General features: G+C 44.8%; 1 protein-coding gene across 1 annotated transcript in view; it reads left to right on the top strand.

The window, feature by feature from the left end:
• The first annotated feature begins 1,216 nt into the window (after positions 1-1,216).
• Positions 1,217-19,847, top strand: part of ugcg (UDP-glucose ceramide glucosyltransferase) — a 49,440-nt gene continuing 30,809 nt past the window's right edge. The window contains exons 1-2 of the mRNA XM_061263431.1: positions 1,217-1,400; positions 18,411-18,552. Of these exons, the coding sequence (XP_061119415.1) occupies positions 1,303-1,400; positions 18,411-18,552 (240 nt within the window). The 5' untranslated portion in view covers positions 1,217-1,302. The remainder of the gene's footprint in view (positions 1,401-18,410; positions 18,553-19,847) is intronic.

Below are 19,847 nucleotides of genomic sequence, written 5' to 3'. Positions count from 1 at the left end.
CTTTATCTGAATTAACAACGAGGCTGGAAAGGAAATCGGCAAACTCAAGTAAGAAACCACTGTATGGCCCTGGAGGCCTGTATACAATTACAAGGCCAAAACGGACTTATTTTTTGAACAGATGTGCAAACCTGAGAACAAGCACTTTTAAAAAAAGTTCAAATCGAAGCCAGATTTCAAAGTAGCAAGGAGATTGGAATTATATACAGCAGCAACACCTCCTCCACGACCTGTCAGACGGGGAACGTGACTATAACTGGGGTGGATTCATTTAGGGCAATATATTCATCAGTTTTAAGCCAAGTTTCAGTTAAACATACAATTTCAATTTGATGATCAGTAATTAATTCATTCACAAGAGTTGCTTTAGGAGCTAGTGATCTGATATTAATCAGTTTGGTTAGCCACATTATAAGTAGAATCCCAGGGTCTAATTTATTTTTAGATTAGCCACCCTTGATGGGCTTTTTAGCAAGGCTTAATTTAGGTCAGGGCACCGACACTATAGTATGAAACCTGGGCAGCAGTTCTTGGGAACAAGTCTGTGTGAGACAGGAGGTCTGCTGCCTGGCCTTGTTTAGCCAATCAATCTATTTATTGTTTAGCCAATCAATCTAACAGGACACATCTGGGAAACAAGAAACACCTGTCATTCACATTGACCAATATTTTTGCTCACTTAAAAATTGGGTGGTGATACAAAAGGTGATATGTTCTAGGTTGTTTAACAAATCTAGATAACAATACCAGGAAATAAAAGCTTAAATTCAGATCTGTCATCTCATGTGCATCTTCTGACCCCAAACTCAATTGTCTCCAGTGTGTAGCAAAAGCAAAGGAATCGACCTTGCTGTTCCAGTACTTTTGGAGGAGACTACATGGAACAGGGCCCAGGAGACCTTGGCTAGGAAGCCTGGGCTTCCTTGGGGTCTAATGAAGGAGTCTGTTTTGAGATCAGCAGCAAAGTAGAGGAGGCCTAATTAGATTTTAGTTTTTTTTAAACAATATGATTCAAACGTAAGCAAGACACCCAGCTTTACCATTTTTTTTCGCGTTTTACAACTTGAAGTTCAGCCACTCATCGCCTTAAAACGTTTCCTTCACGTCCATCCAATGGCAATGCTGCTTTTTATATTACCACGCCCACGCCCTCAGCTCCCTCTCGGTTCGACAGGGGCGTGTCAATAAGTGACGTCGGCAAAAAATGACGCCTTTCTCCCGCAGTGCACAATTCTAGTCCAGTCGCTTCTGCGCTCGAAAGAACCGAGAACCAACACTTTAGCAGGGGCATCACAAACAGATATGGCCCTGCTGGAACTCGCCTTGCAAGGGTTTTCCCTCTTTGGATTAATTCTCTTCATTGTACTGTGGCTTATGCATTTCATATCCATCATCTACGTGTAAGTCTTCTTATTCATTAGTTGCCTTGTGAATATAGCTAGCTGGTGATATGTGTTGTCTCCCGTAGCTGGCTAGCTAGCAACCATATAGCTATGATGGACGGGTCATTGCAACTGACTAACGTTAGCTTTACTGCTAACTTTTTTCCTTGAACTAGTACTGCTATATGGTAGGCTACCTATCTTGTAGCTCGCATGTTAACATTTGTCTCGGTGTAGTTAGCTAACGTATTGCGTTTTAAGTAATATTGATCATTCGTATAACGTTAACGATCCTGCTTGCCGGTGAAGTAGCCACCTAGCGCATATTTCGGGGCCCCATTTCTTATCAAGAGCCATCCATGGATTTGCTCACTAGCTACTAAGTAGGCAGCGGAAAGGGTGCCGGTCGATATCATCAGTGATCCAGACTCTTTCTTGCAACACAATGGTACCACTACATTGTTCGCTAGCAAGCCCAATGAACCCAATATGGGCTCTAACGCGACAAACACCATGTTCTAGATAGCTTGCTGGCTTTAACTCTTGAATGTTTCAAGCTAAGTGGTTTGTTCCTGTCGCTTGCTAGTCGGCTATCATATAGCTGGTGGCTAGGTGTCTAGCTAATTAATGTTAGGTGGCTAGACTACCAGCAGTCTTATTCGCTCAGTCAGCAAGTCACCCTTTTATCTAAACAAGACGTTAATGTTAATGTTACCTCTTGATACGTTCACGATTGGGCTCCCATTTTTGCTAATAGCTAACGTTAGCTAACTTGGTTTGATCAAATGAGTTATTGGAAGACTGTCTTCTACTAGCTGGCTGCTAACGTGCGCTGTATAGCGAACGTTAGTTAAACAGCTGACGCAAGAACCAGTTTGTGGAATACCCAAGTTAGCTAAGTTACCACTTTAATTGCAAAATCGCAAAATTGTGAAACGTTAGCTCATTTAGAAGTACGTAACGTAGCTAAAGTACGTTAGCTCATTTAAAAGTACGTGTGAGAGACTGGGAGAATAGTGTTAGGCTAGCTAGCTCCACTCTTTTTACATTAGTAGAAAACATGTTATCTTAAATTAGTCTACAAACATTTCAACTTGCCAATGCCGTTAGTAAGTTAACTAGCTAAATTTTAGCTCGTGTTTATTATGTGACGGTTGACGGAATTTCTACCACACATTTGTTGATTAACGTTACTCTAGACTAGCTAACGTAAACTCGCCCGAACAGAACACTGGGAAGTGGTTGCTTCCACCAGAAGCTCATGGTAGTTTTTCTCCTGACGAATGTGGTTTATGATTATGGTTGCTTATTGAGTATGCCAGACACAACAAATCACATCAAAAAACATCAAATAACTGCACAACGTCCCTGTTCGGAATACCGTGTTAGTTCCCGATGGTCTGAGCGCCTATTCACGATGTTCCTAACAGCACCTGAAACTGTTTTGCGACTTCAGTCCAAATCGGCATATCATCCACAGCTGTAAAATTGCTATACTCTGATATCAGGACTAGCTGTGCAGTCCTATATTGACATTGTGTAGTATTACATTTATTGGCAATATTTCTCAAATGATGTACTCGAATTGTACTGTAAACTGAGAGATGCTCTAATCTTTCAATTTGTGGTTCCTGAGAAAGAAATTGCCTATGTAACTACACTGTGAAAAATTGTCTAATCTGATATATTTTTTATTTGTTTCACTGTTGGCCTTTAATAAAACGGGATAATTCCCATTACATTCACAATCAATCAAAGGACTTCTGGCCAAACAGTAGTTAAATGTGACAGCTATAATTTTTATGTTTCTCTCAGACAATCTGTACTATTAACAGGCATATTTAAAAAATGAAAAAACACATTTGTTTAATAAACTTTATTTATTGCAGTAAAAAATACATACTTACACATAACATGTATAATGTATAAATATAAATAGGCCAACTACAAATTTTTCTTTGAGGTTAGTAAATACATTTTACACATGCTGGAGGTTGTTTTTGGAATATATCTTTACATTACATTAATGGCATTTGACAGGCACTCTTATCCAGAGTGACATACAGTTGATTAGACTTTTGATGACAGAAATTTGGATCTGTCATCTCGTATACATCTTTTGACCTCAAACTAAATTGTCTTCAGTGAAAACAAAGGAATTGACCGTGCTGTTCCAATAACTGTAACTGGGAAGTATTTCAGAATAGACCTTTTATGGTGTCTATTTTTGAAAGAAAATGTACAGAGGAATGGCATTAGCTCATTTGCTACCAGTATTTATTTATTTTATTTTATTTTATTTTATTTATTTATTTTTTTTAAAGATATTTTTTTTAGGCCTTTTTCAGTTTTATTGGACAGTATATAGTATAGAGAGACAGGAAGAATGGGAGCGAGAGAGAGGGGAAGACATGCGACAAATGTCAGACAGTCGGATTCGAACCGCCGACGTCGCGGCTCACAATGAGCATGCGGTCAGTGCTCTACAGGCTGCGCCACCGAGACACCTGCTACCAGTATTTATTAATCCAGCTAATGTTAGCTGGCGAGCAGAAGGAGTTGGGTCCATTATGAGGTTTCCGGAAGTTTTATTATGTTTTCTACCTCGTTCACAACCCATAGTTTAATGAGAAGAATGCATTTTACAGCGCTTTGGATAAAGGCGCTATATAAATGCCAGCCCTTTACCATAGACGAGTATATGAAATGCATCAAAATGGATATTTATAACCCTTATTTTAGCAGCCTAAAAAAACAGAAATTAAGATTAGATCAATTCGGGTCGACCCACAGAACCCTTTCATGATGGTCTTAGTAGGCCGTTCATCAGCTTCTGAACACCACGTGTTCAATACGACCAACCTGGAGTCTTGTGTTGACTGGCGGTGAATAAAATGACGGCCGTATAGGTTCTTTCTCGAAAGTAAAAGCATGCATTTATTGTTATTCTTATATATATTTTGGGTATAACTGGGTTGAAAATTTCACTGTAACCCACTTACTTTGGTAGAAAAAGGCAGGTGAAAGTTATGGTGGACTGTACGCCATATTGGTTTCTGTAACTTCGACCATAGAAGCAACCGTCCATATCATAGAGTTCAGTGATTCTTAGTCTCTTGTTAGCAACAGCTTCCCCACGCACTGTCACAGGGGAGCACCATTACCATGTCACTGTATGCTGAAATGGAGTATATGACTCATACCATGTTTTTATGATAGCAGAAGGAACTGGACTTTACACACACAACAACCAAAGCTGATTTGGAAGTATTTTTTAAATTATTCCTCATTGTTCGGAACATTGTGAGCTAACTTGGTGTTCAGAACACAGTAAGTTAGCTAGTTGTTAGCTAATCTAGTTAACGTTAGCTAGCAGCCATTGATCAATGAAGGCTAAGGCCTGGATTGCTAATTTAATGATTTATGATTTAGGAATTTGCCTGCTTATTGACTATCTCAGGCATTAAACACTTTGATGTGAATTGGAAATGTGTGTGCCCCAAACCGAAATGGCTGCCGATGGGGAAGACACAGAGAGAACAAAACTTGATAATTATTCAGCGGTTATAATACACTTTATTCAATGTAATATTTGTTCTTACCTTAAAAAATACATTACAGGTAAGCAGAAACTCCACTAGCTGGTATTATTAGATATCGATTTGTCTTCAGAATGCGTTGGTGGTGACCTAAATGGAATGTTCATTTAAAATCGTTTAACAGTAACTGTTTGCTGCAAACATAGTTCGCCGTGAACGTCCGCTGTCTTGAATGCAACTCTGGTAGGAACTATCGTCACTGGGTGTTCCTGACCGAACCTGATCAGGTGTATATTCTGGGTTTCTACTGATACATTTATAATATAGACATGCCCCAAACATTTGAAAGCTTAAATGGCAGCACTTTGTATGGAGTCAGCTTTCTACCTGGGTCAGACTTAGTGCATTCTCCGGTCAGAGTTGGAAATAAATTGTACTTGTAGGTACAGTGTTTTAATGATCACATCAGTTAATATATTTTTAGCTCCTAAAATGATGAAGTGGCTGAATTTACATAAGCCTGTTTATCGTAACATTTAGGTGGTGGTGGTGGCCTAGTCGGCTACATTAGATTGACTGTACTGTAGTGTGGGTGACGGATAGACGTTACCCGATAGCAAGGTATGGGGCAGTTTTGTTCCGATGTTACTTATTTTGCCGAGTGTTTTGAATGTGGTGTATTCCGCAGATTGATGTGAGAGTTAGCGGTCCGGGGATCTGGACAGGAGTGTGGTCCAGGTTTGTGCTTTAGGTTTGGGTGTGTGTTTAAAGGGCCAGTGTGAGGGCATTTGTTCAGAGTATTGTGCTTTAGGTTTGGGTGTGTGTTTAAAGGGCCAGTGTGAGGGCATTTGTTCAGAGTATTGTGCTTTAGGTTTGGGTGTGTGTTTAAAGGGCCAGTGTGAGGGCATTTGTTCAGAGTGTAGTGCTTTAGGTTTGGGTGTGTGTTTAAAGGGCCAGTGTGAGGGCATTTGTTCAGAGTGTAGTGCTTTAGGTTTGGGTGTGTGTTTAAAGGGCCAGTGTGAGGGCATTTGTTCAGAGTGTAGTGCTTTAGGTTTGGGTGTGTGTTTAAAGGGCCAGTGTGAGGGCATTTGTTCAGAGTGTAGTGCTTTAGGTTTGGGTGTGTGTTTAAAGGGCCGGTGTGAGGGCTGCGCGGGTAGAGGTGCTGATGCCAACGAGCAGGCGGCTCAGCCAAAAGTGTTCCTTGTAAAATCACGTACGTACACACATCGTTTTATGCGCTTTCAGTTTTAAATTAATGTTAAGATTAACCAGATAAAGATTTAATAGAGATTTACCTGCAGAGTGCAAAACTGTAGTAGTTGTGCTTCAGGTGAAAGTCTTGGTTTCAATGTATTTCAAATCGCAATGTAGAAGGGGGACTGTTTAAACACCCACTTCCAGGTAGTGGGGTTACGTCACGCCCACTGCCAGGTAGCCGATGGTTTAAGTGGTTGACCGGATATGGATACAGATGCGTACTCGCTCAGCCCTAATATTTGGGTACATTCTGTAAAAGGCAATCATTACAATTTGTGTTATTTGTTATTTCTAATCATTACAATGTTTGTTTCTAACTGAACTGTGTGTTTGGTCACATCAAATCTACATTTGGGTCCTATGTTTAACTGCACCAAAGCATACGAATCATTGGCTACCTTTCCATTGACTACTGCAATGTAGGCCTCACAAATACTGCCATTTGGTGGACAATCCAGTGTTGTACATGGAGCGCATGGGTTTAACTTTGACTATTAATAGGCAGTTGTAGGTTCTGCAACATACTGTGTTGTGATCAGTGTTGAGCCGCATGATGCAGCTTTCATGGCGGAAGATGGAAACCATCTCCCGTTACAGCACTGCACTGCCCCGACTCCCCGCTGAGAGCGGAACAGACACACCCGTGAATGGGCTCATGTTCATTTTCACCCTGCTGCAGGAATCATGTTTTCCCCACTACGAGAGCCATCTTCTTGGACATGATGCAGCATTATTATTCGATGCCGGGGTTTCTCTAGGGAAAGGCCATAGTGGAAAATGTTGGGTCTGTGTACATGCTCAGTTTCTTTGCTATAGCCTTACTTCCTGAGCTTCTGATCCAGGGCCATCCAGAATTTCATCTGTCTATTAAAAAGAGTTTGAGTCATTTGTGTGCTGGGAAATGCAGCTAGATGCATGTTCTGAATGTGAAAATGTGGCATCGGTCAATAGAAATGTGAGAACCTCAGAAGGGGTCGGGTGTCAGTTGGTTTTACGGAGGAATGTTGCATTAGTCTGCAAATATCAAGCCATCCTGGAAATTCCCCCCGTTAGTTCACAAGCTCGCTTAAATAAGTGAATGAATAAGTGAATACAGTCTATCGTCTTAGGCATTTTTTACATTACACAGGATATGATCAGGCACCCTTCACTTAGCCTCATGTGTCCCCATGCACAGAACATCAACAGTACCACACAGGCATCCCGAGTGACTACGGTTGTGATAACCCCACTGGCAGCACCTTCAGAACAATACACTGCCACACTAATCATCCAACCCACCAATGCACTGAACAGCGATCCTGCCAAACTATAATACGTAGACACTAAGGGTGTGATAACCTCACTGGCACCATTAATGCATGCTCTGTTTCCCCGGTCCCATATGGATTTCTCTATAATTACTAGCCTAATCTGCTAGCCGTCAGCTAATTAGCCCCAACTAGCCTGCCCTCTCTTTATCCACAGCCACTGACTGGCTCTTTCAGCTGCTTCAGATAGCTTTCCTGAGCAATCGCCCACCAATATCAAATTCCAAAAGGAGCGATGTCGCTGACTTGCCCACAGACCTTCTTGCGCCTACGTCTGCAGGTCTCGCATTCGCCTGCCACCCGCACCTCCTCGTCTCAGCATCCAAATTACAGTACTTCTGCCTCCCTTCCTCAGTAGCATCCTCGTTGGGCACTGTGAGCTCAATAAAGGACACTACCTGCTCTCTCTTGGTGTACAAAACTATATCAGGCCTCAGAGAAGTTGAAATAATAATCTGTGCAACCTGGAGTTGCCTGCTAAATGGTAAAAATGGCATATAATGGCATAATGGTTGGCATTTATATAGTCCAAAACGCTGTACAATTGATCTGAGTGGTGATCTGAGTGTCAGGACGGAAGGAAATAAATAGTTGGGTGTCATCAGGAGACATGGTCGATACAGAGAAGAGGCGGGGACCAACCAAGATCTTAACCCTGCAAGACACCAGTCTGTAGGGGGTGAAGGTCAGATACTCAGCCCCTCCAAGTCACCTGGTAGGAACGATTGGAGAGGTAGGAAGTTAACCATTTGAGTGCAGATCCTGTGATGCCCATCCAAGGATCTGTATCCAATTATGATACTATGATAATTAAAAACCAGACTGTGGATTGTCCTCTCCAAGGAATCGCCACCTTAATGTGGTGGAGGGGTTTGTGTGCCCCGGTGATCCTGGGAGCTATGTTGTCTGATGCACTAGCCCCCAGTTGGGTCTCCCAAGGCAAATTGGTCCCGGGGTAGGGGCCTTATCCCATGGGGCCCGGCCAGGCACAGCCCGAATTGGGAACGTGGGGTCGCCGCCCTGTGGGCTCACCACCTGCAGGGGTCGGAGTTGGGTGTTTTGCCTAACGGGTAGTGGGCAAAGGCAGGGATCCGGGCGTGCTGATCCGCGGCGCCGCAGACTGGTTCTGGGAACGTGGAACGTCACCTCTCTGGCGGGGAAGGAACCGGAGCTGGTGCTAGATATAGTTGGGCTCTCCTCCACGCACAGCACTGGTTCTGGAACCAAACTCCTGGAGAGGGGCTGGACTTTTCCGGAGTTGCCCAGGGTGGGGGGCACCGGCCTGGTGTGGGGATACTCACAAGCCACCGGCTGAGTGCCACTGTGTTGGAGTTTCACCCGGGGAACGAGAGGGTTGCCTCTTTGCGACTGCGTGTCGCTGGGGGGAAAGCTCTGTCTGTCGTTTGTGCTTATGCACCAAGCGGCAGTTCAGAGTATCTGGTCTTCTTGGAGTCACTGGGTGGCATCCTGGAATGGGTGCCGCCCGGAGACTCCATAGTTCTGCTGGGTGACTTTAACACTGGGCAACCCAAACGTGTAGTGAGGGTGAACTGGGAACGTCTGGCGGAGGGCTCCGTCCACAAGGTCTTCAACTCCCACCTCCGGAGGAACTTCTTTTGCATCCCGGGGGAGGCTGGGGACACGGAGTCCGAGTGGGCCGTGTTCAAAGCCTCCATTGCGCCGGCAAGCAGGAGCTGTGGCCAGAAGGTCATTAGTGCCTGTCTGGGTGGCAACCCTAGAGTGAGGGAGGCCGTCAAACTGAAGAAGGAGGCCTTTCGGGCTTGGCTGGCCCAGGGGTCTCCTGAAGCAGCAGACGGGTACCGGAGGGCCAGAAGGGCTGCGGCTTCGGCAGTCGCTGAAGCAAAAACCCAGGAATGGGAGGAGTTTGTGGAGGCTCTGGAGAAGGACTTTCGGTTGGCCTCGAGGAAGTTCTGGCAAACCATCCGACGACTCGGAAAGGGAAAGCGGGGCTCAGGCTGTTTTCAGCAGGGGAGGAGAACTGCTGACCCGGAGTGGGGATGTTGTCGGGCGGTGGAAAGAGCACTTCGAGGAGCTCCTGAACCCGAACAACACGTCCTCTGTGGAAAAGGCAGAGCCCGAAGACTCGGGGGAATCTGCACCTATATCCCTGGCGGAAGTTGCTGAGGTAGTCAAAAAGCTCCGCAGCAGCAAGTTGCCAGGTGTGGATGAGATTCGCCCTGAGATGCTGAAGGCTCTGGTTGGGCTGTCTTGGCTGACATGCCTCTGCAGTGTCACGTAGAGGTCGGGGACAGTACCTGCAGAGTGGCAGACAGTGGTAGTGGTCCCCATTTTCAAGAAGGGGGACCGGAGGGTGTGCTCCAATTATAGGGGTATCACAGTTCTTAGCCTCCCCGTGAAAGTTTACTCTAGAGTGCTGGAAAGGAGGCTCCGACCGAGGGTCGAACCTCGGATTCAGGAGGCGCAATGTGACTTCCGTCGTGGCCATGGAACAGTGGACCAGGGTCATGGGAGTTTGCCCATCCAGTCCACATGTGCTTTGTGATCTTGGAGAAGGATTTCGACTGTGTCCCCCGGGGAACCCTCTGGGGGGTACTGTGGGAGTATGGGTTACCGGGGCCGTTGTTACGATCTATCCGGTCCCTGTATAATCAAAGTAAGAGCTGTGTCCGCATCCTCGGCACAAAGTCAAGCACGTTTCATTACATTACATTACATTATTGGCATTTGGCAGACGCTCTTATCCAGAGCAATGTACAGTTGATTAGACTAAGCAGGAGACAATCCTCCCCTGGAGCAATGCAGGGTTAAAGACCTTGCTCAAGGGCCCAACGGCTGTGCGGATCTTATTGTGGCTACACCGGGATTAGAACCACCGACCTTGTGTGTCCCAGTCATTTACCTTCACCACTACGCTACAGGCCGCCCCCAGTTTCCAGTGGTTGTGGGTCTCCGCCAAGGTTGCCCCTTGTCACCGGTCCTGTTTGTGATATTCATGGACAGGATCTCAAGGCTCAGCCAAGGCGAGGAGAGTGTTTGGTGTTTGGTGACCTCAGAATTGTGTCTCTGCTCTTTGCTCACGACGTGGTTCTGCTGGCTTCATCGGATTGTGGCCTTCAGCACGCACTGGAGCACTTTTTGCAGCCGAGTGTAAAGCGGCCAGGATGAGAGTCAGCACCTCCAAGTCCGAGGCCATGGTTCTCTGCTGGAACATGGTGGATTTCTCCCTCCAGGTTGGGAATGAGTCACTGCCCCAAGTGAAGGAGTTCAAGTATCTTGGGGTCTTGTTCACGAGTGAGGATAAAAGGGAGTGTGAGATCGACAGGCGGATCGGTGCAGCGTCGGCAGTAATGTGGGCGTTGTGCCGGACGGTTGTGGTGAAGAGGGAGCTGAGCCGGAAGGCGAAGCTCTCGATTTACCGGTCGATCTACATTCCAACCCTCACCTACTTTGGGTAGTGATCGAAAGAATGAGATTGTGGATACTAGAGGCCGAAATGAGCTTCCTCCGTAGGGTGGCCGGGCTCAGCCTTAGAGATAGGGTGAGGAGCTCGGACATCCGGAGGCAGCTCGGAGCAGAGCCACTTCTCCTTCACGGCGAAAGGAGCCAATTGAGGTGGTTCAGGCATCTGATCAGGATGCCTCCTTCCTTAGGAGGTTTTCTGGGCACGTCCAACTGGGCGGAGACCCCGAGGTAGACCCAGAACCCACTGGAGAGATTATATATCTCTCCTGGCCTGGGAACGCCTCGGGATCCCCCAGGAGGAGCTGGAATGCGTTGCTGCGGAGCGGGATGCCTGGAATACCCAGCTTAGCCTACTGCCACCGCGACCCGATCCGGATAAGCGGGTGATGATGGATGGCTGTGGATTGTGTAGAATGCTACAAGTAGGCTATATTTGGACAGTCATCGACTCTAAATTGACCTTCGAGAAGAATTGTGAGGCATTACTTTAAATTAAATTACAGGCATATAGCAGATGCTCTTATCCAGAGCGACGTACAATGAAGGCAGCCTTCAGCGCTTATAAGTGGTCAAAAGCTGTTCTGACACAGGAAGGTCATTCCACCACTGTGGGGCCAGAACAGACGGCAGTCATGACCAAGAAGTGCAGTGTGTGAAAGGGACATCAGCGCTTGTTTTCTCTCAGGAAACGGTCCTCTTGATAAAACCATGGCTTTTATTGAATCAATCTTGTGTTTTTCCCTTGTGTCATGGTTTTGTCACTGCAAAACAAATAATTTTTTAAACCAAATTGTCAAGTGGGCTAGTGTTGGGTACTAATAAACAAACCTTGAACCTTGAAGTCAGCGACGAGTGTAGAATTTTATGGTTCACTGTATCAAAGGTTGCCTACTGGTCGGGGAAGATGAGGACCGAGAAGAAGTATTTGGCTCTAGCGGAGTGGAGTGCCTCAGTGACCGCGAGTAGGGCGATCTCGGTGGAGTGGCCACTTGAAGCCGGACTGGTCGTGATCGTGAATGTTCTGGAGGAGATAAGTTGACAGTTGAGAACAAATGGCACATTCCTAAGTTTTAGATGGGAAAGGTAGAGGGGAGACAGGCTGGTAGAGGAGAGAGGTCAAGCTTGGGTTTTTTGAGCAGGGGAGTGACTCTGGCCCTCTTCAGGGAAGAGGGCATAGTGTCTGAAAAAGGGAAGCGTTGATTAGAGAGGAGAGAAAAGGGAGAATGTCATTGGAAACAGAAGGGGAGAGGGGATGGGGTCAAGAGGACAGGTCATTGGGCGATGGGATGAGGAGTGTCTGAGTCAGAGAGGGGAGAAATCGTCCTTATTTTCAAAGAAGGAGACTAATTAAATCAAAATCCCATTCTAAGCAAATGTTTTAAGGCATTTAAGTTGCACTTTGGGAGACATTTCCCAATGTTTGGGAGATGCTTCAGGTATTGAGGGGCGACATGGCTCAGGCAGTAAGAGCAGTCGTCTGGCAGTCGGAGGGTTGGCGGTTCGATCCCCCGCCCGGGCTGTGTCGAAGTGTCCCTGAGCAAGACGCCTAACCCCCAAATGCTCCTGACGAGCTGGTCGGTGCCTTGCATGGCAGCCAATTGCCGTTGGTGTGTGAGTGTGTGTATGAATGGGTGAATTGTACAGCGCTTTGGATAAAGGCGCTATATAAATGCCAACCATTTACCATTTATTGAATTAAAGATTAAAATATAACAAGTCGAAAATATTAGCTGCCTTGTAGAAAAGTGTCACAGAGTCGGGAGAAGATAGAGGCCCGTGGACTTCCTGAAATGGTGCTTGATATCTAGGAAGCTGGAAGCCACTCCTCCCCCTGGCCTATAAGGCTGCTCATTGGGTACAGAACTGAGCGTTGAGCTGATAGGGCAGCAGCCTGGCCAATGAGTGAGTTGGGTTGTGTTCACTCTTCACTCCCAACACCAGGCATCCCTCCTTTAGCAGAAATGAGCATAGAGGCAGAATAAAAGTGTCTAAAACAATTAAAAATAAAAAAAACAATTTAAGAGTCAGTGGTGGACCAAGTGTCAACACGCATTTTGCTTTGACAACAATCCTGAACTCGCTCATCCTAACAGTGCGGGCATTGACTTTCTGCCCTCGTGTATGTCTTATATTTGGAAAAGCATGAGGCTATACTTACTGTGCAGTATGTGATGGTCAATCTTGCCAGTATTTGGCAAGAATACACATGACAATCTTATTTAATTTCTCCATGTCCTTGGAGAACTAGTTGTGAACTTGCTTGTCTCATGTGCAATTCCAGACTCCATGTTAAGGGAAAATAAAGGATAGGCCTAAATAAAGAGTTTGTAAAATGTTCACATTCTCTGTAGTTGGAAATGTAGAAATGGAGCTGTGCTTACAAGAGCTTGCGTGTGTGATATCTGCCTCCTGTCAATCACTGACCATGTCCTAAATCAGCGTAATTACTGCAGCTAGGGCAGGTACAGACATAGCCCATTGTTGTGTATAACCAGCACTTCATGTTCTTGGTTGGGTCACAAGGTGCTTCGCCTGATGATTATTTTGTGTCCATTTAAAAGCAAACAGCTTGGCAGTTGCTGGTTAATTTAATTTCTTCACGCAATCCTATATATTTCACATAATCATTCTTCTTTGAGCATTTCGCTATTATAGAAATGAATACCACCCAACTGGTTGTATTTGTTCAGTGGAAAAGCTCCACTGCAGGAAAGGTGTCTTTATCAGTGTACAACTTGGAGCCCAGAATTCACTTCACAAATTAACTAATAGATCCTTCACAAAAAAAGCTAGTTTAGCCCTCATCAGAATGAACTCAAATTGTGCTTGTGAAGAAAAGCAAATTAGCACCTGCTCTTAAAGGTACAATAGGTAAGATTTTTGTGTTAAAACATTGTTACAAGACCATTGTATCCCTTCCTATCATTGAAAAAGGCTCACTGACGCGTTGACTCGCCCTCTGCCTGTGTTTGTAGTCCTTAAATTCAGATTTCAAAATATGCATTGATTGACCGACACTCTACCAAAACATATATCTTAATAGCTAGCTCATTTGCTTGTTGTTACTGATAATGAACTGGTATTGTTTTATAACTGGATATGTATTCTTCACTTTGATAATAAGTAATAGTATACAGAGTTTCAGTAATCACTGATTTTGGGCAGCTATATATTCCTTTTATCTCTTTACGTGTTCAATCATGTGCTAGTAGTGTGTTCTGTGGAAGGGCAGCGTGTGCGTGTGCGTGTGCGTGTGCGTGTGCGTGTGCGTGTGCGCGTGTATGTACATGTGTGTTTGTGCATCCGTGTGTGTGTGTGTGTGTGTGTGTGTGTGTGCTGTCCTGTCCCGTCCCGTCCTGTCCTGGAGGTTATCCGCCGGTGAGGAGCAGGAAGCATTAAGAGCTTCCTCACAGACGGTGCTTCAGCTGTGGCATGTGGTTAAAAGCCCACCAGTGGCTTTGCTTCCTGGGTTGAGCCACCCCACCTAGAGCTGTTATTACTCCAGACTGAGAGCAGGACTGGGGCAGTTATTACTCCAGACTGAGAGCAGGGCTGGGGCAGTTATTACTCCACACTGAGAGAGCAGGACTGGGGCAGGTATTACTCCACACTCATGAACTGCCTCTGTTACTGTCCAGCCAAATAGACACAGACCAGAAGAGAATTGCTCTGCTTTTGTCAGTCGCCTAAAAAGGATCTCCACTTGGGGTTGAAATGCAGTTCATCCTAAAAATAGTGTAATTTATAAATGTTCTTACCTCTAGACCCCCCCCCCCCCCCCCCCTGTTAAACGGTGTGTGAAGCGTCTTCCTCATTTTCTCCCTCTCTTTGTGAACAGGTTAGCACTGCCTGCAGGCTTGTGGGTTGATGGTCCACCGATGGGTACTGGCCATGAAACCCCCGTCAACTGCCAGGTCCCTGACTACAGTCCCCCTCTTTTAGTCCCTGGGAACAGAAACATTAAAATGTAGACAACTGGTGCTCTCCAAAAATAGCCTGATGAAGAAAATCTCCCTCGTCAGAGGGGTGCAGATCAACGATGTTCAACTGCCGGGTGACTATTGGCAGCAACTAGCTAAAGATGTTCCCGGCTGGGCACCAGAAACTATTTTTAAAAATCTAGTCAAGATGTTATCAAGAAACGGCTTATTATATAATCAGAGTGGCATGGAGCAGGAGCCAAGGCACTTTGGCACAGCTAAAATGGACAAGCTGCCGTAATAAATTATTATTATTTTTTTATTGCCCTTGTGTATGCCTTGTTTGTAGTCTTCGTTCATGTCAATAAATGAATTGAAGCGGTACCGTTTGAATTATGGAGAAACCAACAACAGCACCGAGTGGTCATAAGAAAAACATGCCCATTGAACTGTATTTTAGCTATAGGGCTACTTTTTCTCAGCCCCCTGTCAGCATATTCCAGTGTTAAGTGTGTGATGTGCTTTACATATAATGACACACCCCTTTGTTTTGTTATCCATCTGCGCTGTTATCCCAGCCTGTTATAGTCTGAAGGTCTGTGCGTGACGTGCCCCTTCAATTTGTTATCCAAAATGGCATGCGAGTAGTGGCTAATTAATGAAATGGTGGGCACAAATATGAACAAGGTGGACTATGTACTTCCCTAAACATTTGTTTTCTGGGATGTCTGGAGGAAAAACTCAGAGAGATTCAGGACCTTAGATGTGGAGCTTAGGCAACGGGACAAACGACAAAATCGTATGTTCTGCATTTCTTAGTTTGAGTGAAAGCACTGTCTCGCTAACCGTGAGCGGAGCTGCTTCCCATGTTTGCTTTTTGGTGTAGGCACGGCATGGACTTGGCAAGGCATTACAGTTTTGAAACATTTATTGGAGAAGATTGGAAGCACAATTTTTCTGTCAAGGCTGGGTGAAGCTAACATAACTTGTCAGCTTGATGAAGGTAGCTAACTGTAACTATAGGGACATACTGAGTGAATTGTGGGTTGTGTCGAGACTTGGTTGACCAGTTCTATTTTGTTTTGATAAGCAGTTAGACGATCACTAAGCATGTCAGAGACTAGTCAAAATGAGCTACTTCACAGCTATGTTCTCTGTTTATGGAAAATAATTGGCTGATGAAATATTGAAGGCAGCATTAGTGGCTGTGCAAACTGAGACGACCGGCTTTTGTGAGGTCCAGCAGTTGTGTATTTCCGGCTGTTACTGTATTGGTTAAATGTACAGTGGGATGCGGCCCAGAGTGTGTCATCAATGACGTAGACGAAGGCTTTTCCGTGTTTGAAAAAGCTCTTGCGTTACCCCCAACAGTTCTTGCGTTAGCTTGGCCTTTCTATGGCTTCTGCTCCCAGCATGCATTGAGATGGTTATTCTCAGTGAGAGAGTGCCTGACTATGCATGCTGGGCACTGTTCAAGTGTTGCAGTTGAGTCACCTCGAGTTGGTAAGTGAGGAATTGTAATGTGTGGGTTTGTTTTAGTGGATTTTGTGCTTTTGCAAGAAAGGGCTGCTGTAATGCTGGGAGTTCTGTTGTTGGGTTTTTAATGGAGGGCTCATGCTGAACAGGGTCAGTGATCTGTCCATTCGGACAATTAGTCCAATCTGTCACTGATTATGGTCATTTTTAATATGTTGTTAACTACTTTGCATCATTTTGGCTTGTGAAACCTGACATTGTGTGCAATTCTGGCCATTTCAGTACACCAGAAATTAGCTTCCAATTTAGCTTGTTTTCAGTTGTTGACAAGTAAAAGTGAAATTTTGTTGTCCCATTGGCAAATCTTGAAATAAGTCAAACTGTCTTATCTCTTCAGCAATATCTTTGTCCAGAGTGTAGCTCAAGCTTAGTCTTCTATTTACACTTTAAATCTTATTTGTATTACTTGTTTTTGCTATTTAGCAAAAGAGATTTAAAGTGTAAATTTAAGACTAAGCTTGAGCTTCACTCTGGCTTTTGTCTCTTTCCTTTAACAGGTCTACCATAGTTAGTGCTACATGTCTAATAAAACGTAGAACTCGTGTCATCCAGGACAGTTTTTTGTCTTTTTGGGCGTGTATAGACGGCAGTCAGCATAGAACATGTCTTCCTCTACAGTCTCCAATACCAGACATTCACAACATTACTTTTTTAAATTTAGTTTTAAAAATTATGATTATTATTTTTTAAACATTCTCATGCCTTGGTCTTTTTGATCCCAGTGATGTGTGGCCACATCCTTTTTCAGCTTGAGGTGATATTGGCTCTAATTTACCCTGAATTTGGCGATGAAGGCAGACCGCAAGACGCCTAACCCCCTAATGCTCCTGACGAGCTGGTCGTCGCCTTGCATGGCAGCCAATCGCCGTTGGTGTGTGAGTGTGTGTATGAATGGGTGAATGAGAAGCATCAATTGTACAGCGCTTTGGATAAAGGCGCTATATAAATGCCAACCATTTACCATTTAGTACTACTGTAGCTTGTCGGTTGCTAGTTTAGAATGTAAACGGATCGTCTGTGAACCTTGAGAAATGACACAACGTTACAATAAGCCACAAGTCAGCCAACAGCTACAGACATGATTTGATAGCTAACTGTAATACTGTAGTGGTGTTTGCATTTTGAAACCCCCTAAAATGGCCAAATATTGATTGCTAGAACTACTGTAGCTTGTTGATTGCTAGTTTAGAATGTAAACCGCAGTAATACGTCTTATTTAAGAATGAGCTTACCATTCAGCTTCAGAAAAAGAAAAGATAAGTTATCGGTTACCAATTTTTTGTAAACGTTTAGTTCACGTTTAACTGTTCAGACCACTGCTTCCTGTCATTGAAAAAGACAAACAGGAATAATTTCTTGAAAATAATAACATTCTAAGGGATTTCGTATGGGTAGGTTATGACTGACAAACCTTCTGGCATTCTTTGTGGAAGCTACCAAATGTTTTGATATTAGCAGGGCTTATGATATTTATATTTTCAAGCAGCATTTGATAAGGTACCACATGACAAACTGATCATAAAAATTAAGACGGGGGAATTACAGGAGCCATTTCAGAGTGGGTTTAGAACTGGCTACGGGATAGAACACTTGGTGTACTAGTAGGGGGGGCCTTATCTAAGCAGGGTATTGTGGGAAGTGGAGTCCCACCGGGTTCTGTGCTGGGGCCACTGCTCTTCCTCATTTACATAAATGACCTTGACAGAGGCATTGAAAGTACTTAGTTAAATTTACCAAACTAAACGAGGAGGTTTAGCTAACAGTTTTGAATCCACTAAAGTCTTCCAGGAAGGTTTAAACAGAATCCAGAACCAGAACTGGGCGGAAACATGGAAAGGCAATGTGGCATTTGTATTGCCCGCTTACCTTACTGCTGTTAACCTGCCTTTCTTTGCCAACAACAAGCTCTCTGTGGACCAATATTGCTGAGACAATTAAGGGAACCTTCTTCCTTTCTTGTGTAATGTGCACTAAGTGAGAGGTCATTCAGCTGTAACTGTGCCCCTCGCTCTCCGTTTCCAGGCGTCTTCATTTGGGCCGGAAGGTCTCGGACAAGCAGCCCTACAGTAAGCTGGCTGGGGTGTCCCTGCTGAAACCCCTGAAAGGGGTGGACCCCAACCTCATCAGCAACCTGGAGACATTCTTTGAGCTGGACTACCCAAAGGTACCGCATCTCCATCACTCCTTACTCAGGTTCTTCATTGTCAGATTCATGTTGAGAGAACACAAGCAGTGGTGTTTAAATGAGGTGAGGCTGATAATGCCTGTTGTTACTCATGCAGTGGTGTTTAAATGAGGTGAGGCTGATAATGCCTGTTGTTACTCATGCAGTGGTGTTTAAATGAGGTGAGGCTGATAATGCCTGTTGTTACTCAGGCAGTGGTGTTTAAATGAGGTGAGAAAAAAAAAATTCAAATAGTCCTTATCTTTGTTGTACAGGTAGCAGTTGAAATTGTACTTCCCTCTAGGGTCTTTCGGCGCACTTAGCCCTGGTTATGGGTATGCACTTTGTTGTACGTCGTTCTGGATATGAGCGTCTGCCAAATGGCATTAATGTAATGTAATGTAATGTAAGATTGGCTTTTATGCAGCATTGCTGCAAGGACACCCGTGTCAGTGCTACTTATGAAAGGAGGTCCGTAAGAGTTAGATTTACAAACAAGAATGTATTTCTGCTAATGGGTATCGTTTTTTCTGCAATTATTCTGCAATGTGGTGTGCTCCATCGACTCAAATCAGTGATAAAGCCGGTACCTCAAAGATGGTAGATGGAGTATTACCCTTAGGGAGTTTAAAATAGTAATTATCTGGCAAATAATGCAAACAATTTATTTTTATTATTTTTCCCTAGACTAAAATACCAGTTGAGGTAAAGATTGCGGTCTTGCTTTTTTCATGTCTTCTCCACACCTCCCCAGAACAGTGTGCCTTTTCTCTCGGTGTATTTGCAGATTTAGAGAGCTGAGTGTGTCAGCATGTAAATGAGGAAACGCCACAAACTCTCAGACTCTGACTCTCTGACTCTCTGACTCTCAGACTCTCAGACTCTCACCCTCTCAGACTCTCAGACTCTCACACTCTCAGACTCTCACACTCTCAGACTCTCAGACTCTCAGACTCTCAGACTCACACACTCTCAGACTCTCAGACTCTCAGACTCTCAGACTCTCAGACTCACACACTCTCAGACTCACACACTCACACACTCACACACTCTCAGACTCACAGACTCCTCTCTCCTCTCTCCTCTCAGACTCTCAGACTCTCAGACTCTCAGACTCTCAGACTCCTCTCTCCTCTCTGACCCTCAGACCCACAGACCCACAGACCCACAGACCCTCAGACCCTCAGACTCTCAGACTCCTCTCTCCTCTCAGACCCTCAGACCCTCAGACCCTCAGACCCTCAGACTCTCAGACTCCTCTCTCCTCTCTCCTCTCAGACTCTCAGACTCTCAGA

The sequence above is a fragment of the Conger conger genome, chromosome 12, assembly GCF_963514075.1.
Source record: "Conger conger chromosome 12, fConCon1.1, whole genome shotgun sequence".
NCBI classification, from domain to species: domain Eukaryota; kingdom Metazoa; phylum Chordata; class Actinopteri; order Anguilliformes; family Congridae; genus Conger; species Conger conger.
Note: the sequence above shows the minus strand (reverse complement) of the source record. Positions and strands in the feature narration are given on the sequence as shown.